This window comes from Rasamsonia byssochlamydoides, assembly GCF_041956645.1.
Source record: "Rasamsonia byssochlamydoides strain NRRL 3658 unplaced genomic scaffold VTN77scaffold_52, whole genome shotgun sequence".
NCBI classification, from domain to species: Eukaryota; Fungi; Ascomycota; class Eurotiomycetes; order Eurotiales; family Trichocomaceae; genus Rasamsonia; species Rasamsonia byssochlamydoides.
In genome coordinates this window covers 28,382-53,307 of record NW_027192435.1, presented here as the reverse complement: position 1 = coordinate 53,307, position 24,926 = coordinate 28,382, and the positions used below count along the sequence as shown (strand labels likewise).

The window sequence follows — 24,926 nt, the reverse complement described above, 5'->3', positions numbered from 1 at the left end:
GGGACAGTTCATCTTAGTGGCGGATATTCACTGTCAGACTCCACAGGCCACCCAGCCCTGCTTTACTGTAAAACTGGCAAACGCTGCAGCCTGGATGACAGCTGTGCCTGGCCTGGGGAAATACCGGAATGATCAATACTCGAGAGGAAGCACCCATTGTAGTCATGGATAAATATGATCATCATCATTATAATGTTTGTCAAAATTTTGCTGTAAGTGACAGCGCAACATCGATTCCACGAATCCACATGGAATGAATTGTTATTGGCAGGTGCCGGCATCAAGGTTCCCGTACGGCTGGAACTTCGAACTTCCAGCTGATTCCTAAGGCCTGTTCCATTTTTAGAAATTCTTTGCTCGACGTTAGGTAATCGCTTGAGCAAGAGAACGTGTATCAAATGGAGTCAAAATTAATAATATCCCGCAGTTCAGTTCTTGTCTTTTTCTTTTCTTTTTTTGTTTTGAAACTACAAGCTTAGAGGGTTAAAAAGAAAATTGGTTGTATAGTACAGCAAATTGACCTGCACAGATAAAGTGAATCAGATTTTATCATTTTAGACTAAAAATATGGGGTCACTCTAGAAAGTGGACTTAGATCCAAACCACTGTGGACTTGGGATTCCTTAGATTAATGCATGTCGCCCTGCCAGCATCTCTCTCAATTTGCCTCCAGGACGCTGCAAGAGATCATGGTATGGCCCCTGTTCCACGACGGATCCACCGTCAATAACGACGACACTATCCGCCATTTCCATCATCTCTCTCGCATGGGTGATCAGAATCACCGTCAGTCCCTGTCGGGCCCCTACCAGCTTCTGGATTGATCGACGGATGATTTCAGCGCTCTCTCCGTCAAGATTGGAGGTGGCTTCATCGAGGATAAGGATCCTTGGCTGGCGAACAAGCGCCCGTGCGATCACCAATCTCTGCGCTTGTCCACCCGAGAGTCCAAGACCCCCATCGCCCACCAGAGTGGAATAGCCTTCAGGAAGCGAACAGATGAATTCGTCGATTCCGGCCGCTTGTGCAGCAGCCCGAATGTTCTTCATCGAGTTGAGTCGGGAACATGGGTTGAGCCCGTACGTAATGTTTGCTCGGATGGTATCAGCAAACAATCTAGGCTGTTGGGGCACAAGAGCGACCAGGGATCGCAGGGTGGGAATATGCAGTTGCTGAATATCCACTCCTCCAAGGGTGATGGCTGGTGGTCCGCTAAGGGGGGACAACGAAGGATAGAGGCCCAGCAGTAACGACGCTATGGTAGACTTTCCCGATCCGGAGCATCCGACAAGGGCACAGCATGAACTTGCGGGAATCGTGAGAGAGAAGTTACGGAGAACTAGAGCTTCCGGACGTCGAGGATATCGAAATTTGAGGTTGGTGAACTGCACTGGCTCTGGCTCGAAGACTCGCAGTTTACCAACATGCTCGTGTGACGACGCGAAGGGTAGGCGGGAAAGGCGCAGAAGTCGGGACGCAGTTTCACAGGCTGAGTTGATTTGAGGAACTAGATCGATAGTCAGCGGGTTAGTGACTGTCTTCGGTTGGGGCGAAGAGGACGGTGTCCATCTCAACATACTCCAGGATATAACAGTATTCGCATAACCAATGCTGAATAGAATCATCGCGAATATAGACATAATATCCGTCGCTGTGGATTCTCCTGACGACGTCACGACTGCTCCGTAGTAAAAGAGCAATGCTATACAATGGTCAGAGAATGCAGTTTTTATCGTTTACTTTGAGGATCTCTCACCGCTTGCAAAGATGATTGCCGATTCGACAAGACCGAAGAATATCCCCGAATATCCAGCACGCTTCAGCGCCGCTATCATTGACTTCCTCAAGATCTCGGAGAGCTTCGAATGAAAGTATGACTCGAGCGTGAAGGCTCTCACAGTACGGATATCAGAAAATGTCTCAGAAAAAATGGAAGCAACTGCCTCGTTGACGTCATTGCTCCGGGATTCCCATTCTCTGTTCACGCTCTCCAATCCCTTGGTGATGATATACATGACTGGACCGCATGCAAGGCTGACCAGCGTCAGCTTCCAACAGATGGTGAAACTCCACACAACAGCCATAATCAGAGTAACAGCAGCAACCAGCACGGAGCCAGCAAACCTGCCAATAAGATTTCGAATCTCTTCAGCATTTTGGTCCAAGCAGACGGTCAGATGGAGAGGCTTATTTTCCTCCTCCTCAAACCAGGAACGTGGTTGATCGAGTATCCTCCTCATGGCCTCGTTCCGGAGCGAATCCATCCAGACCTGACTGCAGTATTCCAGGACATAGTGCATAACGAACGACATAGTCGCATCACCCACGGCAAGACCTAAAACTGCGACAGACCATCTCCTTGCCAGATTCGCACGGTTCCCTGCCGCATAGAATGCTTGGAAGAGCCGTGACAGCAGGTACGAGAAAATTGGAGTTGCACTGGCATGCATAATGGCGCAAGCCAATGCCAATATGAGAAGAATGCGTTGTTTCCAGCTTAGAATGGATGGAATGGTAAGAAGAATTCTGTGAAGCGATAGTATCGGATGCCCATGGATCTCAGGCGCGGGCTTCCGCTTTGGCCGTTTCATTTCGGGCCCTGAAGAGCGCATAGATGGTCCACTTCTTGATGACCGCGGGTTGTTATATGAAAACCCCTGTCCCACATCGTCATTGATGACGTGTTTGACTCGCTTAATATGAGACTTGTGACGAACCGTGGCTGGTTCATGTCTTATTAGAGGAGCATTTGCGTGTTCATATTCGAAATTCGAATGATTGGAAGCCTGGTCATCGTCGTACTGAGGAATAGAGCACTCATCAATGTATACCGTTTGGAGAGGAATTGCCCTTGGGCGGTCTTTGAATGACGCAAACGATGAAGTGTCAGAATCGTTGTCAGAGAGTTCAAAAAAACCATCCTCTGAAGAAGTTTCTGGCGATTTTGAATTACTGCTTCCCGAGTCTGACAAGCCCTCATCTTCACCGGAGAAAAGGTTGCAACTTCCTCCCATTAAATCCATTTTGTAGCCAGAAGCGACCACACGTCCTTGTTCTAGGACGTAAGCGAAGTCGTTCTCAAGGATTTGTGACGTATCATGGGTGATGATAATCGTGGTCTTCCCTTTCCGCCACGTGCGAATGGCGTCCATCACCCCAATTCGATTCTGATAATCGAGTGCGCTTGTGCACTCGTCCAGGATGAGGATTGGGCTATCTCTCAATCTGGCTCTCGCAATAGCAACCCTCTGTTTCTGACCGCCGCTAAGGAGATTGCCACCCACACCCACAACTGTTTCCAATCCCTCGGGTAAATGGCTGATCACGTCCTGAAGTTTTGCAGTTCCAATACAAGCTTCAATCTGTTGCTTTGTGACATCGTTCCGATCGTTGCTACCGAAAACAATATTCCGTAAAAGGGTTTCGTTGAAAAGAAAGCTTTGTTGTTGAACAAGGGTTATGTTGTTCCGGATCCAACGGGTATCTATGGTTTGAATTGGGTTCTTATCAATGAGAATTTCACCTGAGCAAGACGAGTAAAATCGTAAAAGCAGATTAGCAAGAGTACTTTTCCCGGATCCGCTTTGTCCGATAACGAATGTCGTCTTGCCAGCTGGGAAAAAGATATTTGTGGATCTGAGCACCAGCCTCTTAGTTTGGGATGGATATGCAAAAGAGACCTTTATTTCAGTTAGCCCAAACAGCCTGGCGTGACATCGATATATACTGACATTTCTCACTTCAATGTCTCCTCTGCAGAAGAGAGGATGACAGGCTCCTCTGTCCGCGACTGGAAATTCTTCATGGGGAGGGCCATGCAAATAAGACTTCAAAGTAGCACCCGCAATTTTACCCCTTTCCAAGGCAGGGAGGTGACTCACGATCTGTTCGATCGACTGTATAGCGGTCAAACAAGCCCAGAAAGTTCTCAAGACGTCGCCTGAAGAGAGTTGTCCCGAGTTTACCAGCGAGCTCCCGTACCAGAAACCTTGGACGAACATTCCAAAGGTCATGAGTCGGGTGACTGCTATCTGAAGGGAGGCAAGAAGTGCTAGCCTCAAGTAGAAGCGTGCGGCTTCTTTGATGCACGAAACAAACCGGCAATACGTAGGAAATTGCCCGTTGAAACACTTTACTGTTTCGACAGCAGTAAATGCATCGTAAGACAACTTGGAAGCATCGGTGAGCTTGGACTGTTGCGCTTTGATAATGGGGTTCGTCCTGGAGGAGAGAAAGGCGATCATCGCAGAAGAGAATGGCACTGCAGCTAGAGTTACTAGAGTGACCTTCCATGAAGTATAGAAGGCAAGTCCCAGCGCTGCGACAGTCCGGACTAAGTATTGCAGTGTAAAACCAAGAGGCTGAGACGTAGCAATCTGCAATTCCCGAATCTGTCTGGGTAAAAGGGTTAAGATATCGTACAATTCCCAGCAAACACCCTTGACAGAGCAAACTTACTTTTGTGCGTGCGATAAAAATGCTCCGACTCCTTCTCTCCTCATGTCGAACCATCGAAGCTCCTGGTTCAGCAATGCACGAAAGAGCTTCTTGCGAGCGCTTCTTGCTTGTAGCTCCGCGAACACAACCCAAGAAAAGAAGTAACTTCCATTAGCACACCAGCCTATAACTCCTAATCCAAGAAGTGTAAGACCGTCGTTGGATACCCTCACGAGCAACTGGGGTCCAGAGATATCTTCAGAGCCGAACTTCGTGAACGAATCAAACAACTTCCCAAGATAGATGGCGAAAGCAGGTAGGACTAGGCCGGCCAAAATGGTGAGTGTGCATGCGACTGCGACCGTGAGAGCATGTTTCCTCGAAGTGAAGTAAAAGAGAGCTTTCCAGCTTGCATCGAGTTGCATTTCGCCTCTGTGTTTGGGACGAATATCGTCAACCAATTCTTCCAGCCCTTCGGACGTTTGCGTCTCATCTGAGACACGCGTTTGAGTCTTGGGTGACATATTTGTGTCGAGATGCTCCAATCCGCGTCTGATTGTTTATGTACAGTGTACTATACATTGGATGACGATGTCGATTGGGAACAGGAAAGGCACGAAGACATTGTTTCCTGGGGCAACAAGCCACAGACATGCTGAGAACGTGAATTAGAAAGACTTGGAGAAGAACCAGTACTTAAATACGCGTAGAGTGGTGCAATCGTGGCAAACAGAGAACAATACAGACTTGCTTAGTATTGTTCTCTGCAGGGAGATTAAAGGTCATGTGACCAGTGAATGTCCAAGTACTAGGGCTACCTTCAAACAGATGATGGGGACAATGACAGGTATAATAGGTCATATTTTGGATGTTCATACGTCATCTAGCTCCAGAAATTGTCAAAATTTGGTATCATGGTTATTCCCTTGATTGACGACTTGCTATCGCGGGTTGCAAACAGAGAGCGTCGTATCAAAGCCAATCTTCCAGCTTCGCAGGGACGTGATCGGTAGGATTTTCAGCTCGGATCTCCATTCATATGATGGAGCGCCTTTCAGCTGGCTGAGGTACTGGCGTATAGCTCGCCACGGACGGAGGCATGAATTGCGACGCAAACAGCATGCTGTAGGCCGTATCAAGCTATGCAAGCTCCTACCTAGTGTCCAGAGGCCAAAATTATCGCATTGAATGCTGAATAAACCATTCCGACACATTTAGGAGCTTGATTTTTCCTTTTCCTTCTGCGCTCGCTCGTATATCCAGTCATTCAACCCAGCGCGGTTCCTAAGGCATGTCAGTAGTTCCCACGTTTTATTATAGCAAGGCCATATACCTAGCAATTTCAATAGCATAGAATTGCATTCGCATCGCTGTGACACTCATTAGTCCTCCAAAAAAAATCTGCTTAATGCAAGTGAGCCGAGAGCCTACCAAAAATTGTGGTATGTTGGTCGTATTCGTATTTCGGATTTGTTCGCAAGATTGTGCCGAAATTGAAGTCGCTGATTTTCTTCTCATATTGGTTCATAAAATTGCGCCACTTCTCCTTGCCCTCCTTGCTCTTCATCTTGTCTTCATCGATGGTCTCGCTGGGGTCAAAATCCGGGAATTCTTTCTTGAAGTGTTCGTAAATCTCGTCGTCGATCTTCGTCAGGCGCAGCTTCGAGCCTGGCACTTTCTCGAGGATTGACCAGTATGTCATCAGATGTTCCACGGCTATCTGGATCTTAGATAAGTTCACATATGGATACAGTGTTCAAGCACAGACCTTTCACTGCAAACTGCTTCTCCATCTGCAGAACGGGTCAGCGCTGCGGTGAGCAAGTGACGACTGCTGACTAGAACTCACATCCTCCAAATTCTCCGCCTTCTCCGGGTCGAATGGCTTCGACATGTTGGGCAAACTGATCGCTTGGTGTTATTAAAAATTCTATTTAAATAAGAGACAAGGACTCCGAAGAAAAGAGGGTTTGATGGCCGAATATGTCAGTTGCTTTCAGGCTGTGAATAAAATAATTAATGATCGCGGCTGAGGTTCCCCGCAATATCATGCGGATTTTTTTGTTGGCGCCACACTTAGTCACAGTGCCCCTCCAACTCGGAAACCAGCAGTACGTCATCACGCTATCTCGGTGCGCTGTAAGCCCATGCACATGGGAACAAAAGAGGGCATTTAGATTGCTTTAACGAAAATAGGCAACTTATTTATTATTATCTTACATGATGGTAGGACACACTATTATTTACAATATTGCTCCGTCACCAAAGACATTGAACTTTGGCAAGAATTGCTGGTGAGGAACAATGCTATTCCAAAATGAGATATGTTGGCGATACACACGCAAGGACGAAATGACAAAAAGAGTCCAAATATGTGTTTAGGGATTAAGCCAACAGGTATTACCTTGTTGTTTCAGTCGCTGTCGCTATCAGCATCATCCGGAAGTTCTTCAAGTCTTCCTTCGCGGAGAGCCTGAGCCACCGGATTTTCGACATTGATGACACCATTCGCCTTTGCCCTGTTCACAGGGTAAGCAAGTAAGCTTTTTTGAAGTTAAAACGATCGATTGATACGAACCTTTCAAAGAGAACAAACAACCGCTCTGCTTCTCTCTCCTTTTCTTCTTGAGTCATAGGGGGCCCGTTGTCCTGTGGCTCCGCATCCCATCTTTGACCTGTAATTGGATTTATCTCTGGATTGAAACCTTTGTTTGTAGCAAATGCTTCTCCCGCATTTTGCGGTATTTCCAATCCTCGAGAAGCAAGGAAGCCTGCTGCAAATCCGTATCCGATATTCTTCGTCAGGTTCTCCGCATTCTTCCCGGAAAGCACAAACATCAACTCTGAGATGGCAGTCTTTAGGTGCGTTGACGGCGTTGTGGAAAGTCTCAACAGCTTTGAAGAGAGCGTGTCAGACCGCCCGATGGGTACGCTGCGATCGTTGTCTTCCGGGAGAAGAAGCCATTGCATGTATTTTTTGGGACCTTCAGGAGCCAGTTCATAGATCGTGATGAGCAACTGCAACAGCGGAACTGCACGTGAATCAAGCTCCTCTGCCTTGTACGCTGACACCGCCTGATCCAAGATGTTTATCAGCTTGTCCACATTGCAATTCTGGCTGAACTTTGGGAAAAGCGGGCTGCTTTCAAATCTGCCCGTCTTTTCCTCCAGGTTGAGTGTCGTCAAAGCATTGATGAGATAGCTGATCAGACCATCTAGAGGCTGACTCGGGATATCAATGCGGCTGATGATCTTGAAGATATGGGGAATCGAGGGAGTAAATGTGTCTGCCAAATCCGGATATAGCTTCGCGACGTTGAAAACTAATTTCAGCGTATCGGTCAAAGCTAGCTCATCTATCTGCGAAAGCGTCTTTTTTCCGTTCTTTGGGAATTGCTTCGCGTGTCTTTCAATTTGCTGCCAGGCGTCAGAAATGGATTGGTGCGATAATTTCCTAGGTTTCTTACATAGTTGACGTTGTCGCCCAGCGAGTGTTGTTTAATAAGATTGTCAAAATCCATGGTAGTATCGTAGGTGGAGAGAAATAGAATCCGAGACACAATCATCTCGTCTTCTGAATTATCGGTCTTCATTTAATGAGAACGGTTAATGCCTATGTAAGAAACTTTGGTACAGCTGCTAACATACCTTGAGTCTTTCTGCTAGCTTGCCACCATAGCCGGTATCCACAAAAATCTGGCGCGTGCTTGGATTCAGGAGAAGAGCGTTTGCGATGCATCTCAAGGCAGCACGGCGTACATCGGCCGTCTCCCCATCAAAACCATATTTTGCCAATATCTCAATGCCCTATAGCAATTTAGAAACCGTATATTCGTCGTCGAGAAAGGATGGCAATACTCTTTTTGAATAAATTGGATCTGCGTTTTCTGGTTTCGTGCCATGTTGTCGTACTGTCAACAGCGTCTGGACCCTTTCTGTAAACAGTCGAAGGTGTCAGTTTTTGCCTGTAGCAGAACCGACCTTTGGTACTCGTATACTTACGAGCTGAAGACAGCGTGTTTTCTTTCAAGTCTTTCTCGAGGATGTCTATGAGTCGGCCAAGTTCGTCGAGCTTCTCTGCAGGAACATTTCATGATTTAGCCTTGACGCCATGCGCCATTGGTAATTCACGCTACCACGTACCTTGGCCGTGCAGTTCCCGAATACCCATCATCGCCATCGTCGCCATTGTCGTTCAAACCATCCAAGAACTATGTGCTTTCGAAGGATTCTTCCCTAGGCTTGCGCGACCAGAATCCCGATCAGGGAGTTCCGGAAAGCTGATGCGAGTCGACGTCTAGTTTCTCTGCGAGTGGAACCAGTTGCGCGGAAAAAAGACCTATGAAACTATCATACAAACAACTAACGCATTCGGAGGAAGAAGAATACCAGTTGAGGCCAGTCTCGAAAAGTCGAAGATATAGCACAAGGCTCAATTCACGCCAAGGCTAATTAATGGACCCCAAGCAAGTACTGGGGTCGAGGGGCGGATATCTCCACTTTGCCTGATTCCAAGCGTTTCCCCGCGAGGAGTTCAGCTGAAGCAACTGTCACTCAGCAGACATAGTCAATCAACCTCGCACGGAAATGTCTAACTAATCGAATGGTAGTGGCAGTTGCATTGTATTCTACAGGACTTCTTCATTTGCAGGCTATCAGGAGATTTGCCCGTTCAAAGCACCGTATTTCCCCGCCGATCAGCCATGGTTAGCGTTGTGGCCTGAGGAAGCAATGCATCATGTTGGAAGTCCCTTGATGCCTGAGGCTTGAAAACGCGCTGCGGCCACTTTACGCGTGCACCAGCCACAGTCGCGATCTCCGCGGCTCGCCCTCAATGCGCGTCCAGCTGCAGCACTGGCGTGCCTCTGGGCGACTAGCTGGTAAATTTGTCAAGGACATCAATTGCTTCAAATGACACCCCCCTGAGATCTGAAATCGTGGGCAGAGTGCCCTTTGACTGAGCTTGTCTTAACTCTGCTCAGCCATGACTTACATTGCCGTTTCTTTTTCACCAGCCGTCCCTTCTTGTCATTGAACCATGGTGGAGGTTCTAAGCGCACTCCCGGCTCGTCCGCCCACTCCGCCGAAGACATCATCTCATGCCTTCTTTGATGGTGAGGTAGATGGAGCACAGGGCCGGCCAGGCCTCCTCAACACGCCTGGTGACTCTCCTTCTTCCACGAATGAATCGACGGGTTTACGATCTGCTGGACGAACAAAGAGAGTCAACTTCTCGCCATGGACGAACTACATTAAGCCTCCGACCTTTTCCAATTCCACCTCCGCATCAAAGACAGGCTTGAGGTCTCTTCCACCTTCCAATGAATGCAAACCGTCCAAGTCGATCCTCAAGACTACGAATAATACCGTGTCCCCTAGCCCGTCGAATGAAGCCCCTCAAACCACCGAGTCTTTGGCGATGCTTTTGGAATCGGTCACCCAGCAGCTGGCTGGCGAGTCTCTAAGCTCGAGGCTAGATGCGTATATACACCTTTTGGGAGCGTTGAAGGCGTACGAAGGGGTGCCTGAGGAACAGGCGATGATCGGGAAGTTGGGCTTGATGACCCAGTTCATTCAACGTGACGTTTGCAGAGATCTTGAAAAGGGAGGACCGCTGGAGACGAACCTGGTCATTCATGCCCTGAAGCTGACCATTTTTCTCATTTGGAACCAAGCACTATCAGTGCAGCTGTCTGACGATTTCCGAAATTTTATTGTCGACCAATCAATCAACTCCCTACAAGACGCAAAAGTGCCAAAGTCGGTTCTAACCCATTACATGCACATTCTGTCGACTCAGAATTTCCCTGCGAAGATCATGACCAACTCGAGGTTGTCGCGCATCCTTTCTGTATTGGGTGATGTCACGGACCGTGTGAATGGAAATGGAATTGTTTCTCAACGACTGAGCGTCTATCAACGCGTGCTCACTCAGTCGAAGACGACAATGGCCTCCCAATCAGCACTATGGATTGAACATCTCATTTCCGGTTTGCTCCATCACCTGAAAGATACCAGATTGAAAGCCATTTCTCTGGGTACCCAAGCTTCCGTGGCGTTGGGGCCAAACATAACGGTGTCAAATACCATTCGCGATATTTTCAACAAACATCTCGACCAGGGTAGAAAACTTGTATCGGAGATATGCGAGCGGATGTCACGAATGATGTCTTCGACCGAGAGTGGGGTGCATGTTCCGCAGATATGGAGCATTATTGTCTTGCTTCTGAGAAGCAAACGATTCAACATTGATCAGTGGGAGCACTTTAAGGAATGGGTTCTCGTCCTGCAGAAGTGCTTCAACTGCAGCGAGCCTGCAATCAAAGCGCAGGCTATCCTGGGATGGAATCGATTTGTCTATGCCATCAGCCCAAGTGAGTCAACCAGCCATTCGATGATTAGGATGCTGAGCAAGCCTATCCTCTCTCAATTCGAGCGCAAAAAGCACGACAAACCGGGAGCTGCTACCAGCCAGTTGGTACTCTCAAGCTACTACAATCTTCTCTATTATGCATTTCGTCCGTCAACATCTCATCAACACCTGGACCTAATTTGGGAAGAATATATTACGCAGCCTTTTGCGAATATCTTCGCACCAAATCCAAATCTCAATGAACGAGCTTGCCGAGCTCTCTCATCCTTATTGTGGAGCCCTCAGCCCAAGGTGTGGACTGAAAATAAAATTAACGAAGCCGGCAAGATTGAACCGGAAAGTCTTCCTTCTTTGGATTGCAAATGGGTTAGATCACGAATAGTCTCCGTGTTGAAGGTCTTTGAGATTCTTTTCAAGTCCTCGATCTGGGACCGTGGTGTCATTGAAGAGTCAGGCATCGCTATTGCTTGGATAAATCTTTCAAGGGCGCTGTCAGATGCATCAAACAAAGAGATAAAGCCGTCAGTGGAGTTGATGCAAGCTATTGCCAGCGTTCTTGGCCTCTTCCAGCGTCTTTGGAACGGTGCTCCTTCTTCGTTGAATGCATCGGCCGATGAATTTTTGGATCGTTTCCGCTTCCTTTCTACGTCATTTATCTCAGCTATCGGCCCATTACCGTTCACAGAGAAGCTTCTCCTGAAGACTGCACAAGAGACCTTCCAGACTGCAAATACGCCGACTCATCGCCACTCACCTACGGACACTAATCTCGACACTCCTTTCATGCATCTTCTTCGACTGATAAGCTCTTCTCCTGATCTTTCGGAGCCTAGTCCTTCATATCTAAGTCTGATCGACGGTCTTCTTGAAGCTGCGTCTAAAGGAAGGGTGTCAAGAGGATCTCGCCTGGACTTTTTCGAGAAATGTGCCGACACATATTCGAATGAGGCTGAAAATCAGTCATCCAGCCATCCTAATTCTGCTCGATACGTTTGGGAAGCCACAGCGAAGTTCGCAGAAGACTGTCTCCATTCATTCCCCATGGAGACGGTCAGGGATCGCGATGGTTCTGTCTCCCGCGATTACGAAAATATCTTCAAGATACTTTCCCGCGGATTACGGTTTCCGGGTGCTCACCTGAAATGGAATCTGTTGCTCGATGCCTTCGTACGTGTCGTGCGAACAGAACGTGGAGACCGCAGTATTGCGAAACACATTGTCGAGCCCTTGGCAGAGGACCTCAAGCAGCTGGGTCTGGGACAGGTCTGCGCCCCGTTGAAGGCACTCATCAATCACGCATTGTCTCTGCCCTACCACCAGCAAAATAAACCGAGATCAAGATCAGTAGGCTTCCATTATGGTTCGCCTGCACCCGATCAAGTTCTCTTCCCGCACAAGCTCTTAGAGCTAGTTGACAAGGTGCTTTCGGAATCCTATCAGAATTTCAAACAGCATGAGAACACATTAACCACAGAGGTTATCGAATCCTTGACATCGTTTCTGGGCAGTGGCGTTTTACATTTCCGTTCTGCTGTATTGGAGAGGCTTCAGGGCCCCCTAGCCTTATGGCTGAAGGATGATTCCCGCCATCTCACCACGGAGAATGGCGCAGACAGCAGAGTTTTAACTGCGGTACGTGTAATCAGTGCTTGCTTCTCACCTATGCCAGACTAACTTGTACAGTGCCGTACCCTTACTTTGGCGGTTGCAAATGTTTTACAAACAGCCGTGCCCCATGATGATTCCAGTCTCCACAAATTGGAGGTGATTATCTCTGCAGGCCTTGGGTCTGTGCATAGATCGACGGCGAACAGATTCATAGAAATGTGGAATACCACTTTTGGTTTGCAAGATTCTCTCACATATCCCGCGGCTGTCCTTGTGGCCCTCCGGAAGCTAGAGCCATATGTAGAATTACAGTTACCTTCTTGGCCCGTACAAAGTGATTCACAGGTGAGTACTCAAAGCTGTTTGGTTGGATTGTGGTGATTGACAAACGGTAGATCGGTCAAACAATCCCCGATTTTGTGGATTCTCAAGATGGAGATATGAGCCAGGTCATCCAGAAGGAGATATCCGACAGAAATCGTGGAGACCTACTTAAGGTCACTCGGCCGACTAGCTTTAGTTCTTCTCCGATTGTACAAGCATACGAGCCGGCTATTAATACGTTGCACAAGAAAACTGATGATCTCACTCCGAAGCGTCGTCTGCGCCATGATGACTCTCAGATCCAATTCATTGCAGTCGAGTCGTCGCCGTCTCTCCGATCTGACCCAGAAAGCCAATTACTTACTAAACGCCAACGTGAAGTTAAGGAAAGGCAACGCGGTGAAGCGGCTATATTTTTGGATGGACTGCGCTCCTCCTCTCCAGCTCTTCCTAGCCCAGCTAAAGATGCGAATATTCGAACTCCTGTGCAGTTGCCAAAGTTGCGGAATTCCGGTCCTACCTCCGAAATCCCGCTCACCCCCACACTTGCTGGGGCCCTGCAGGAGAATGATGATGAATTCCTTGGATCTTCTCCAACTCCGGGAACAAAGGACAAAACTCAGCTTGACGAATCTAAAATTCGCTCCTCTCTGTCAATTCAGGCTCTCGTGAATTGCGATTCAGACCCACCGTCTTCTCCACCTGAATTGAAACGACGCTCACACGGCCGTGGAAATGTCACTCGACAGATCTCTCCGCCACTTCAAGAGGCTGAATCTACGGAACCGTTGAACGATGGTTCAAATGCGGGCAAGGATGATTGTGCAGGCAAACCTGCCGATTCTTCTGAGACATCAGAAGGAAATGGACCAGACCGGTCTCACGCGGGTGATCCTGTAACGGATCAGTCTGCCCATCAAGTTTCTTCAACATCTAACGGACAGGAAGAAGCTCCTGCTATTTTAGCACAAGAACCACAAACCACCGATAGCACACCAGCCGATATGGTTCCCGACTCATTTAGTGATGACCTGGAACATCAGGTTGCTTCTCAACTAGAGCAAGATCTCGAATTGGCTGCAGATTTGGACGAGATCCGGGAGACAGAGTCGCAACCCGAACCTCCACGTAACTTTCCAATGACAAGGAAGAGAAAGAGAGAGGCGGAGGCAGCCGCTGAGTTATCTTCTACGCCGGACCGGGGTAAGCGTCGATCGCTCAGGAGTTCTTCGGCGATCGCCAAAGAAGTTGCCAAAGACACATCTAAAAATTCGGAAAACATCGGAGCAACATCAGAGCCTCGTCAGCCTGCACCCTCAGGCGAGAAAGTCTCGACACCCTCGTCCTCCAAAAGCAAACAAAAGGGAAAGCCAAATCTCGAAACCGGTGATGTGGAGCGATCAGGATTCAAGAGGAAGAGCCGTCGCACCAACGAGGGCGCCGATGATGATCACGTCCTCTCCCCCGCGAACTCAGAGAACCCGCCCCAGAAGAAGAGGAGATCGTTACGTCTTAGTGGCATCGCAGTTTCACCTGTTCCAGAGCCGGAGCCAGTTTCAAAAACGTCTAGAACTCTGCGCAGTCGTGCCAAGGCCGCTGATACTGCTCAGGATGCTGCGGGATCATCTGAAGAATCGCCTTCTGGCAAGAGTCAAGACAGGCCAGAAGCAGAGAATACGCCACAGGATAGTAGTCACGACCCTAGCGTTCAAGCTGCGGAAGATGTTGAGACAGGGAAGACCTTGGCTGGGAGTGAACTAGCTACAGTTACTGAAGCTGCTGTTGAGGATAGTAAGAGAACAGAACAGGAAGAGCCCGTCGAGAAGGGCATGGGCACTGATGTGCTGATGGAGGATACGGATGGCGGTGCTCCACAGGAGACCTCGGATGATGCGGCAACGAAGAGTTATGTATCTCACGAAGTACAGACCGACGATGCACTCGACAAAGATGATATCACAGGAGAAGCCATCCTTGACTCCCTCCGCCAAGTTCTCAGCAATCTCAAGGGGGTGACCTTGCCGAAAAGTGTTTTGAGGGAAGTGGATGATGTAATGTTTGATATCCGGGTTGAAGCACATGAAGCAGCGAGGAGGCACCACGACTGACCAGACCATCTTTTGTTTTCCTTTCTCAATTAATTGTGATTTCTGGCGTGCATAGCGAAGGCGCACGGGATGTGCAGGGTGTTCGATTGGATGGTGTTGCATTATGTCTTTTTTTGGTCTATATCTTATTGTGTTGATGCATTCTGAAAATCATGGCAGAAAAAGGAAGAAAGCTATTTAGGGGTGCATACATTAGGGTTGTAGGTTTAGTCTTATATATCGACAGATAGGCATATGAGGAAGTATTTGGACACCGGAATGGAGGTAGTTTTATGGGTTGTACTCTTATCTCTCGCAGAGATAGCAAGCCCTAACATCACATTGCCCACGAGTTAGTTCGAAACAACCTGCATTGATGGGAGCCGTTTGTAGAATCCAGCCACCGGCATTCCCGAACCACGGCTTGTCTACTCTGCCTTCTGTCATAGTGATGTGTGCTGGCCTACCTTATTCCGTTATCACGGCTCTGCTGGAAACTATTACTATTGGCCATGCAGTCAGTAGTCACTGATCCTCCTCTGCATCGTCTCCCCTCAATTCCCCGTCTCTTGTTGATATTGACCATGGACTGGGAGGAAGGACATCTCGCATTGCAGTCTTGATTGACCTTGAGAAAGGTTAAACACCGCGCGCTTCATGGGTTGAAATAACTACACTTCCCGATGGCTCAGGAGATCTTGCAACGGGTCCCGAGATTCAGTACCTCGAAACCCAATACAGTGGACCCAACCAGGAGCGACGCAGCTCATGTGCTACCGTCGCACGATGTCCCCAACGCCCAGAGCCGACTGCTCATGCGCGGCGCAAAGCACGACGTCCTGGTCCCCTATCTCTGCATCGGCGCCTGGCCATGGGGGGACACGGCCACCTGGCACTACACCCCCAAGGAGCTGCCCCGGATCAAGGAGGCCTGGGAGATGCTGCGGACAGCGGGTCTGAACTGGGTGGACACGGCGCAGGCGTTTGGCAGCGGCGAGAGCGAGCGCATCTGCGAGATCTCTTTGACGGGTTGTCGCGCGACGAGTTTGTGATCCAGACCAAGTGGTTCTCGATCCCGGACCGGGTGAATCTCTTGTGACAGTCGCAGGCGCCCAAGAAGAAGCTCCGGGAGTCGCTCAAGCGGCTGCGGCTGGACTACGTCGACATCTACGTGGTGCACGGACCGTCCACCCTAGCTCGATCGCGACGGTGGCCAAGGGGCTGGCTGAGTGCGTCGAGGAAGGGCTGACGCACGCGGTGGGCGTGGCCAACTACGACAAGGACGACATGCTCAAGATGGCGGACGCGTTGGCGCGACACCACATCCCGCTGGCGATGAATCAATGTGAGTACTCGGTGCTGCGGCGGCATCCCGAAACGCACGGCCTGATCCGGGCCTGTCGAGACCGCGGCATCACGTTCCAGAGCTATGCGTCGTTGGCGCAGGGGCGATTGACGGGCAAATACTCGGAGGGCTATGAGCCCTCGCCGTCGTACCGGTTCAGCAGCGACCCCATCGCTGAGATCGAGCGGGCCGTTGCCGTACTGAGGGAGATCGCAGAGGAGAAACGGATCGCCATCGCGGCCGTGGCGCTGAATTACAACCTCAGCAAGGGTGTGGTGCCTATTGTGGGGATCCGCAATCCTGACCAGGCAAGGCAGAACATGCAGGCGTTGGGGTGGCGGTTATCGCAGGACGAAATACGGCGCATTGAGGATGTCAGTCTGGAGGGGAGGACCAGTATATTGTGGCAGCAGGCGTGATCACGTATACCGATGGATAGTTTTGTGCTCTGTATGCTGTTGACACAGCTTGATTCATTGCCAGAGAGAATAACCGCAGCATCCAATTCAACTGACTGGTCGGATGCGTCACTTTGTTGATGTATTCAATGAATGGACTGCTTTGTTGTCCCTCTTAGGAAATAGCGATCCCCACCGGTACCTGCGGATGATGACAGGAGTTACCCACTCTGATGAAATGTCATGCTTCTGGTAGATTACATACCCAAGTTAGTAATTTTTAAGAATTCTATTCATGAGTACCTACATAGGTGCTCTGTAGTGCCCTCTAATTAATTAAGTTCAAGGTGACTCCGGAAGAATAGATGTGAGTGACGTTTGCGGTGGTAAAGGTGAGTTGTTACATATTTACCCCTCCGAAGCGGGCTAACGTCAGTCTGCCCCTCGTCCTCCGCCCTGCCCCATACATTAGGTACTTGCAGCTGCATAGCTAGCTCATTGAATCTGCTTCTCTTTCAGTTTGCACCCAGAGATCTATCTTGTCGACGTTCACCGCCGTTTATCCCTCCAAACGGTTTCAGAAAAGCAACTCAATACAGTAGTATATCTGCACCTTACTACAACGCGGGGCAATGGATCGCTCCAACAAGCCCGCCGCCATTGGAGTGGCCGCTTCCCTTCCCCAGCCCACTGTCACCATCCATGAGAATCGTGTCGATGCCACGCTGCCTTCCGGAGAGTCGGTCTCAGTGCATCTCTACGGCGCGACGGTGACGTCGTGGAAGCTGGCCAACGGGGAGGAGCAGCTGTTTGTCAGCTCCAAGGCCATTCTGGACGGGTCGAAAGCTATCCGCGGAGGCATTCCTGTCGTGTTCCCGGTATGCTGCCATCTACCTAGGCAGTATTTTGATGAACTCAGCTGATATCTTGTTTTGTCGACAGGTCTTCGGTCCCCCGCCCAAGAACCACGCCACGTCCGCTCTGCCACAGCATGGCTTCGCACGGAGCTCGAACTGGGAGTTCCTGGGCAAGTCGTCGTCCGAGTCGCTGAGCAGTGATAAGGGGAAGGCGGGCAGTTCGGTCAAGCTGGACTTTGGCCTGTCGTCCAGCATGCTGAGTCAGGAATTCCGCAAGGCATGGCCGTATGAATTTGGTCTCGTGTACAGCGTCACCCTCAGCCCGGAGAGCCTGGAGACCTCGCTGCAGGTGCAGAACAAGGGGTCTGAAGCATTCGAGTTCCATGTGCTGTTGCACAATTATTTCAGAGTGAAGGTAGGAGAATTCCCGGGTCTTTCCTTGGTGGATTCTGGCTAACCTGCTGGTTGCTAGGATATCTCCAAAATCCGCGTCAAGAACCTCCAAAACAAGTCCTACGTGGACAAGACTGAGAACTATGTTCTCAAGACGGAATCCTCTCCCGCGATTGCCATCACGCAAGAGACGGACCGCGTCTATCAAGATGTGGACCCGGCCGTGCCCGTGGTCGTCGCCTCTGCCGACGATGACAGTGAGCTCCTGTCGATCACACGCGAGGGACTGAACACTATCACGTTGTGGAACCCTTGGACGGAGAAAGCCAAAGGGATGAGCGACTTTGGGGACGAGGAGTACAAGGAGATGGTGTGTGTGGAGCCGGGTGCAGTTGGCGGATGGCAGACGCTCGATGCGGGAGATGCCTGGGAAGGCAGCCAGACAATACGGCCGCGGTTGTAGATTGTGGAAGGCTGGTCATGTAGGAGTTAGAATGTTGCAGACAAACCTAGTCAATCTCGACACATTTAAAATAAAAGTAAGCGGAGAAGAAATGACGTGGTAAGGAGTGCCAATGCGAATGCAGTGCCCACGAGGTAAAGGGCACGATTTATTAGCATTACGAAGTCCGGAGTACATACGGAGTAGACGTAAGTTGATATTCTTCGTGTCCCAGCTGGCTGAGTACAAGTCCTTTGAACCGTGGATCCATCAGTGGTGGAGCCTAAAAGTCGTTCACAACATGCTGTTGCTACTTGCCAGAGGATAACCCTGATTCGTATGCTGTACTGTATTTTCTTTTTTTGGGGGGGGGGGGGGGGGGATTGCCCCGATAAACCCATAGATTATCATTCATTGATTGAACGCGAGGGGCTTGGGGAAGAATATTTAAAATTTCTCCTGACCCAGGTCACTCCTGGTCAGGACAATCACAATCAATAACCGCTTGTCTACCCGGTAGCAAAATTCTGTATATCAATGGAAATTACTACACACCTAAAAAAAAGGAAGAAAAAAGAAAAAAAAGAAAAAAAAATTGACAGTCTGACCATCGTTGAACGGATATCCTAAAACGGAAGCCCAATATCCAGCATCAGTACGTCCCTTCTTAAATCAATAATTCGCCACCGAAAAGCAAGCACCGCGCCGATGGTCAAGGGGTTACGATACGGTCCTCCCATCCGATGTCAGATAAGTCATCTGATGTCTAATTGGGCCCAGACCGTGACCCGGGTTCGAATCCCGGTCGGCGCACGCCTCCTCTTTTTGTTTGTACTTAATTAATTCTTTCCTTTTTTTTTCAGACCATGAAACTGTATCCAAAAGGAGTAGGCGACCTTCACATAACAGAGTGAAGTTTAGGCTTCAGTCTAACGATCTCCCAACTGATATAAACCCGGTGATTGTTGGGATATTGGGGGTGAGTTCTGTTTTAACAGTGTCTCCGCGGAAGTTTCTGCCACCAGCCCATTTTCCGCAAAACTGGCATATTTCGGAGTAAATTTTCTCAACAAAATTATATGTACGGAGTAAAAGTCTTCGCGGTTTAACTTTCATCCTTTTTTTTTTCCTTTTATTTATTAGNTACAGTACTGTAAAATATTCCGGAGGATAATTCTTCTTCAGAACCCCATTTTCCCTTCTCATCGATCCAATAATCTCCTACCCATGTAAAATATTATCAATGCCTGCCCATTGGTCATGTGCATTGCATATCTGACTGCACATGTCAAGTGATCTCTCCCATTCAATCCCATTGGAAAAGAAAAATTCGGATTAGATCTAATACCCGCAGCGCTCTCGGCTAAGTCGGCAGAAAAGCAAAAACAAGCATTTTTTCTTCTTGACCTCCGCAGGGCTGGCCTGGGGCCATCCGCGTCGGGCCTATCACCAGCGCGGGTTAGTGCGCGATGGCGTCAAGAGGGATGCGCATTCGATGACCGACTAACAAAGGATGGATGAGCGTTGCTGGGTGGCTCGTGATGATAAATTATGATTTCCTCTGAAAGGAAAGAAGTCACTTTCTTGATTAGAAGGACTCGCATACAGTGTTCTTCAAGAATCATTGTCATTGATCCAGTATCCATTGCAGTAGTCCGGTAGTTTCAGCCGATATCTCATCTTCTCCACGCCGACTTCCTCGTGACTCTCAGCTATTTCGTCACTTGCTTACCTGAAATTTGTTGTGAATGAGTTCAAGTTCTCCTCACCAGCACCAAAACTTCTCCCGTGAACATGTAGGAGATACAGACGGCAGTCGAGAGGAGTTCCCCTCTTCTACCCAAGTTGCAATTGAAGAAGAGCACGACAATCCGCTCCCCTCTGTCAAACGTGTTGATCCTGGCCATTCGACTGGAGATGGTCGCGATGAACTCGACGAAGATGGCAGCATCGATCATCCCGCTGCTCGCCGCAGATTGCGCCCATCCTTATCCCTATCAAATCATGTTCCAACCGGTGGTGTTCTTCGACGCTTCTCCCTGACGGAGGAAGATGAAACTCGAACGGAGAGAGACGCAACAACCAAAGATGCGGATGCTCCGCCAGATGAGAAGAAGCCCGTCACGTGGAGCGACCTGCCCAACAAGGGCCAGCTCACCATCCTCACGCTGGCCCGTCTGTCCGAACCTCTGACCCAGACATCGCTGCAGTCGTACCTGTTCTACCAGCTCAAGTCGTTCGACCCGTCGCTGCCAGACTCGACCATCTCCGCCCAGGCGGGCATGCTCCAGGCGAGCTTCACGGCCGCGCAGTTCCTCACGGCCATGTGGTGGGGACGCCTGGCGGACACGCCCTGGATGGGCAGGAAGCGAGTGCTGCTGATTGGGCTGTCGGGGACGTGTCTGTCTTGTCTGGGCTTCGGGTTCTCGCGATCGTTCATCTCTGCGGCTATTTTTCGCACGTTGGGCGGCGTCCTGAACAGCAATGTCGGGGTCATGAGGACGATGATTGCGGAGATCATCGAAGAGAAGAAGTGAGTGGATGATTTATTGCTCTGACGTGGACTGTATTGACGATCGTAGATATCAATCACGCGCGTTCTTGCTTCTTCCGATGTGTTTCAACATTGGCGTCATCATCGGGCCTGTCCTAGGAGGCATCTTAGCAGACCCCGTCAACAGCTATCCCGGCCTGTTCGGTCCCGGGTCGTTCCTGGGAGGCAAAGACGGCGTGTGGTGGATGCGGCACTGGCCGTTTGCTCTGCCCAACCTGGTGAGCGCGGTGTTCATTTTCGCATCCTTTATGGCGGTCTTCCTGGGTCTGGACGAGGTATTGACTGACTCTCCTGCTTGTCCTGTGTTTTTCATCCCGCTGATCAACGTGATCCAGACACATAAAGTGGCCAGGTACAACCCCGACTGGGGTCGCAAACTGGGCAAGGCTCTCGTCAGAGGACTGCGCTCCCGACGGGCAGAGCCGCATTATACTCGCCTCAACGATGATCCTGACACGGTCAACTCCATCGACCTGGAGCGCAGCGTCGCCTCTCGATCTGCGCCGCCGAGTCCCACGACCCCTCGACAGGTCCTTCCGCCCCGCCAGCCCAAGCACTCCCCGTTCAGCCAGATCTGGAAGCGGAATGTCCTCCTGACGCTGTTGACGCATTTCCTCTTGGCCATGCATACGAGTGCTTTCAACGCCATGACCTTCGTCTTTCTGCCCACGCCCCGAGCCCCAGAAGGCAGCCGCAGGGGATTCTTCCACTTCAGTGGCGGACTGGGGCTGTCTTCGTCGCGGGTCGGTCTTGCAACCGCCATCATCGGGATCATCGGTCTGCCCTTGCAGATCTTCGTGTATCCGCGCGTGCAATTCCGACTGGGGACGTTGCGATGCTTCCGCACCTTTCTGCCCTTGTCCCCACTGGCGTACATCCTGATGCCATTCCTCGTGCTCGTTCCGCGGAACCCGCTCCTGGTCTGGCCGGCGTTTACTGTCGTGGTCGCCCTGCAGGTCGTCTCTCGGACCTTTTCCTTGCCTGCAGCGATCATCCTCGTCAACAACTGCGTCACGGACTCGACGGTGCTGGGCACCGTGCACGGGATCGCTCAGAGTATTTCCAGCGGTGCGCGAACGTTAGGACCCTTCCTGGGCGGGTGGGGGTTGGGGATGGGCTTGAAGAACAACATCGTTGGAGCGGTCTGGTGGGCGCTGGCCGTGGAAGCGACGTTGGGTTGGATCCTGACCTGGACTGTTTATGAAGGGAAAGGGATTGAGAAGAAGAAGCCTGCGACAGAGCAGCAGCAGCAGCAGCAGGCGGTAGAAGAGGAGGAGGAGCAAGAACAGAACGAACCACGCTAGCGAGCAGCTGAGCTTCTTTAGAGTGACGCGGAATGAGTGGACGAATTGAAAATGATAACGCCTTATACCATCATGTCCAGATTGACTTGGCTTTGTGTATCAAGGAGGAGAATGAGGTATGCATGACCATGAATGAACGATAGATCGATCGATATAAACGAGATATGTCTAGCTATGCGGGAAGAGATATCATCACGTCATACATCATAATTCATTGATTCATTAGCGTTTATTATTTTTTTTTGAAGTTATATTCCTTCCGCTGTCTTTTTCTCTCGTCCGGCTCTGTTCCCTCCACATGGGTCTATTTGTTACACATGTGGTACATCCATCCATGACGCAATCCGCCCCCTGAAATATCCCAAAGAAGACATTGGGTATTCCCTTTTTATATCTCACTTCGTTGACAATTGATATTGCCATATGCATCGACAGTAAGCTGTTTCGTCCTCGACCTTGCCGAGGCGAGCTTCATCACGGTCATCGAATCGAGACCAGGTTGTTCCGCTTGTTGCTTCATAGAAAGGTAGATAGACGAGATGAATCATGCAGAGGCAGTAGTGGCAGGAGGAGCGATAAACGCCTTGATCGCCTTCGTGGCATCGCCGTCATGGGCTTTGAGAAGCTCCGTGGCCTTGTTCTTGGTGAGATCGAGCTCTTCGACCTGAAGGAATTCAAAATCAGCTATTGCCCAAACAAACAACCCTCTCAACGAATCCAAAGTTAGCATACCAGCAACGTCACATCCTCCGCAGCAACCTTAACAGCCTTCTTCTTAACACCCTCATCCTTCTTCTCCGCGTCCGTCTTCCCCGCACCCGCACCAGCACCATCACCGGCCTTGCTCGCGCCACTGGCACCGCCGCCCGTGGCGATCTCCAGTCGACTCATCGCCTTGCCGAGCGCTTCCTGCGCCTCTGCGGAGGGGATCTTGGAGCCTGCATCGTCGTCGTTCCCCGACTGCGAGATTTCGTTGGCGTTCAGCGAGGATAAGGCCGCGGCGGCTTTGCGGTCTTCGGCGTTGGCGGGGAGGCGTTGCTGCTCGGAGGCGGCGTCGGGGTCTGATGCGGAGGGGATTGAGTCTGCCATTTTCCTTTCCTTTCTTTTTTTTTTTCCCCAAGTAAATACTCTTGAGTGTCGACTGGCCTTGATGAAGAATAAATAAATGAATGGATTGCGACAAGCAGGGTGCTGGTGACTATGGAGGTGGGTCCCGTGCCCTAACTTAGCTTAAGTTCTGACTAAGTTACCGTATCTTACCTAATCTTCAATTGAATTTTATTTTAATTCCTGACAGCGGATAGCGTCGGGTGGGGTGATTCCTTGCAGTTATTCCCAAAGATTTTAGATCTGGAATAAATCTCAGTTTGGACTTTCAATTGAGCTCTTAGGTCGAGAGCTGCATTTCTACTTTCTCATTTTTGTCGGAAGAGAACAGATTGGCTGCGGTGCATGATTTAGGTTCGTTCAATTGTTGGATGTACCGTACAGTACATACATACACGTGCTTACGAGTACCGTACCTCAGCTTGTGACTCAGTATTAATATTTTTTTTCCAACTGTTCAGATTCTAGACACAACTCTGCGTTCATCCATTGCTTTTCTGGTATATCCAGATTGAATCTACATTTAGAAGAGAAGAAAAAGAAAGGACCATATTACTGTTGAAGTCTTCTGAGGTGACGCGACTGGACGACACATCGAAAGAGACTACTCCCCCGCAGTCATGGAAGACTGGAGTCCCACTTGTATGCTCATTCGATCAGAGATCTTCCCCCCCTTGCTTCTTCTTCTCATTTACTAATTTATGTACTATATCACTGACTGTTCTTCCAGCCTGGACGACAAAACCCATCAAGCAAGATGTCACCTATGACGACCCAGAAGCGGTCAAAGCAGCTCTGGAGAAGCTGCGAAAATTGCCGCCTCTGGTGACGCCGCAGGAGGTCTGTCTGAATCCATCTCATGCCGAGATTCTCGCAGGACTGGACTGACGGCAGGTAGATTGTCAACCTGAAGAAAGCCCTGCGAAATGTTGCCCTTGGAAAGGCTTTTGTCCTGCAGGGAGGTATGTCTAATGCCTATACATATTGTTATCGCATATGTACTGTATCAGTGTCCAGTGCTGATTGAGCTGGATTCAGGCGACTGCGCGGAGCTGTTCGACTACTGCAACCAGGACAAGATCGAGGCCAAGGTGAAGCTCCTGCTGCAGATGAGTCTGGTCTTGATTTGGGGTATGTCTGCAATAGGTAATGCACTTTCGACAGACGTATTTTCTGACTGCGTTTCTAGGAGCCAACAAGCCCGTCGTCCGTATTGCACGGATAGCAGGCCAATTTGCAAAGTAAGCATATCGTTAACAATAGAATTTCTCTAGCTAGCTGTGCTTCGAGCTAAGTTTCTGCAGACCCCGCTCCAGTCCTACTGAGACTGTCAACGGCGTCACCATGCTCTCCTTCCGTGGCGACAACATCAACGGCTTTGCTGCCACGCCTGAGTCCCGCAAGCCAGACCCGTCACGGCTGGTGTCGGCCTACTTCCACTCCGCCGCAACGCTCAACTACCTGCGCGCGGCATTGTCCTCCGGCATCGCAGACCTTCACTCCCCACTGGACTGGGGTCTGGGCCATGTCATCGAGCCGTCCATCAAGCAGAAGTACGAACGCATCGTGAACCGGGTGACCGACTCCCTCCGGTTCATGCACACGGTCGGGCTGGACCAAGACCGCGGCGTCCAGACGGTCGACATCTACACGAGCCACGAGGGGCTGTCTCTCGAGTACGAACAGAGCTTCACCCG

General features: G+C 50.0%; 8 protein-coding genes and 1 non-coding gene across 9 annotated transcripts; 5 read left to right on the top strand and 4 right to left on the bottom strand.

Moving 5' to 3' along the window:
• Positions 1–623: 623 nt before the first annotated feature.
• VTN77DRAFT_6770 (uncharacterized protein) lies at positions 624–4,961 on the bottom strand (the record flags this gene model as incomplete). The annotated part of the gene is made up of 5 exons (XM_069423085.1): positions 624–1,507; positions 1,580–1,702; positions 1,757–3,680; positions 3,732–4,395; positions 4,459–4,961. The coding sequence occupies 5 exons, from the start codon at positions 4,959–4,961 to the stop codon at positions 624–626; spliced, it is 4,098 nt and encodes a 1,365-aa protein (XP_069275911.1).
• Positions 4,962–5,651: 690 nt separating this feature from the next.
• On the bottom strand, positions 5,652–6,331 carry VTN77DRAFT_6769 (uncharacterized protein; the record flags this gene model as incomplete). Its single annotated transcript, XM_069423083.1, has 5 exons — positions 5,652–5,721; positions 5,771–5,807; positions 5,869–6,153; positions 6,206–6,230; positions 6,287–6,331. 5 exons carry the CDS (start codon positions 6,329–6,331, stop codon positions 5,652–5,654), a joined length of 462 nt encoding a protein of 153 aa, XP_069275910.1.
• A 519-nt stretch (positions 6,332–6,850) lies between these two features.
• Positions 6,851–8,608, bottom strand: VTN77DRAFT_6768 (uncharacterized protein; the record flags this gene model as incomplete). Its single annotated transcript, XM_069423082.1, has 7 exons — positions 6,851–6,956; positions 7,016–7,854; positions 7,905–8,024; positions 8,086–8,244; positions 8,296–8,372; positions 8,440–8,514; positions 8,581–8,608. 7 exons carry the CDS (start codon positions 8,606–8,608, stop codon positions 6,851–6,853), a joined length of 1,404 nt encoding a protein of 467 aa, XP_069275909.1.
• An 867-nt stretch (positions 8,609–9,475) lies between these two features.
• VTN77DRAFT_6767 (uncharacterized protein) lies at positions 9,476–14,850 on the top strand (the record flags this gene model as incomplete). Its single annotated transcript, XM_069423081.1, has 3 exons — positions 9,476–12,442; positions 12,494–12,763; positions 12,814–14,850. 3 exons carry the CDS (start codon positions 9,476–9,478, stop codon positions 14,848–14,850), a joined length of 5,274 nt encoding a protein of 1,757 aa, XP_069275908.1.
• A 1,266-nt stretch (positions 14,851–16,116) lies between these two features.
• Positions 16,117–16,593, top strand: VTN77DRAFT_6766 (uncharacterized protein; the record flags this gene model as incomplete). The annotated part of the gene is made up of 1 exon (XM_069423080.1): positions 16,117–16,593. One exon carries the CDS (start codon positions 16,117–16,119, stop codon positions 16,591–16,593), a length of 477 nt encoding a protein of 158 aa, XP_069275907.1.
• A 611-nt stretch (positions 16,594–17,204) lies between these two features.
• On the top strand, positions 17,205–18,285 carry VTN77DRAFT_6765 (uncharacterized protein; the record flags this gene model as incomplete). Its single annotated transcript, XM_069423079.1, has 3 exons — positions 17,205–17,450; positions 17,515–17,844; positions 17,902–18,285. 3 exons carry the CDS (start codon positions 17,205–17,207, stop codon positions 18,283–18,285), a joined length of 960 nt encoding a protein of 319 aa, XP_069275906.1.
• Positions 18,286–18,966: 681 nt separating this feature from the next.
• Positions 18,967–19,077, top strand: VTN77DRAFT_t107. The gene has a single exon. It is a non-coding gene; the product is annotated as a tRNA-Gly (tRNA).
• Positions 19,078–20,012: 935 nt separating this feature from the next.
• Positions 20,013–22,122, top strand: VTN77DRAFT_6764 (uncharacterized protein; the record flags this gene model as incomplete). Its single annotated transcript, XM_069423078.1, has 3 exons — positions 20,013–20,797; positions 20,847–21,093; positions 21,154–22,122. 3 exons carry the CDS (start codon positions 20,013–20,015, stop codon positions 22,120–22,122), a joined length of 2,001 nt encoding a protein of 666 aa, XP_069275905.1.
• Positions 22,123–22,666: 544 nt separating this feature from the next.
• On the bottom strand, positions 22,667–23,211 carry VTN77DRAFT_6763 (uncharacterized protein; the record flags this gene model as incomplete). The annotated part of the gene is made up of 2 exons (XM_069423077.1): positions 22,667–22,786; positions 22,855–23,211. 2 exons carry the CDS (start codon positions 23,209–23,211, stop codon positions 22,667–22,669), a joined length of 477 nt encoding a protein of 158 aa, XP_069275904.1.
• Positions 23,212–24,926: the final 1,715 nt, after the last annotated feature.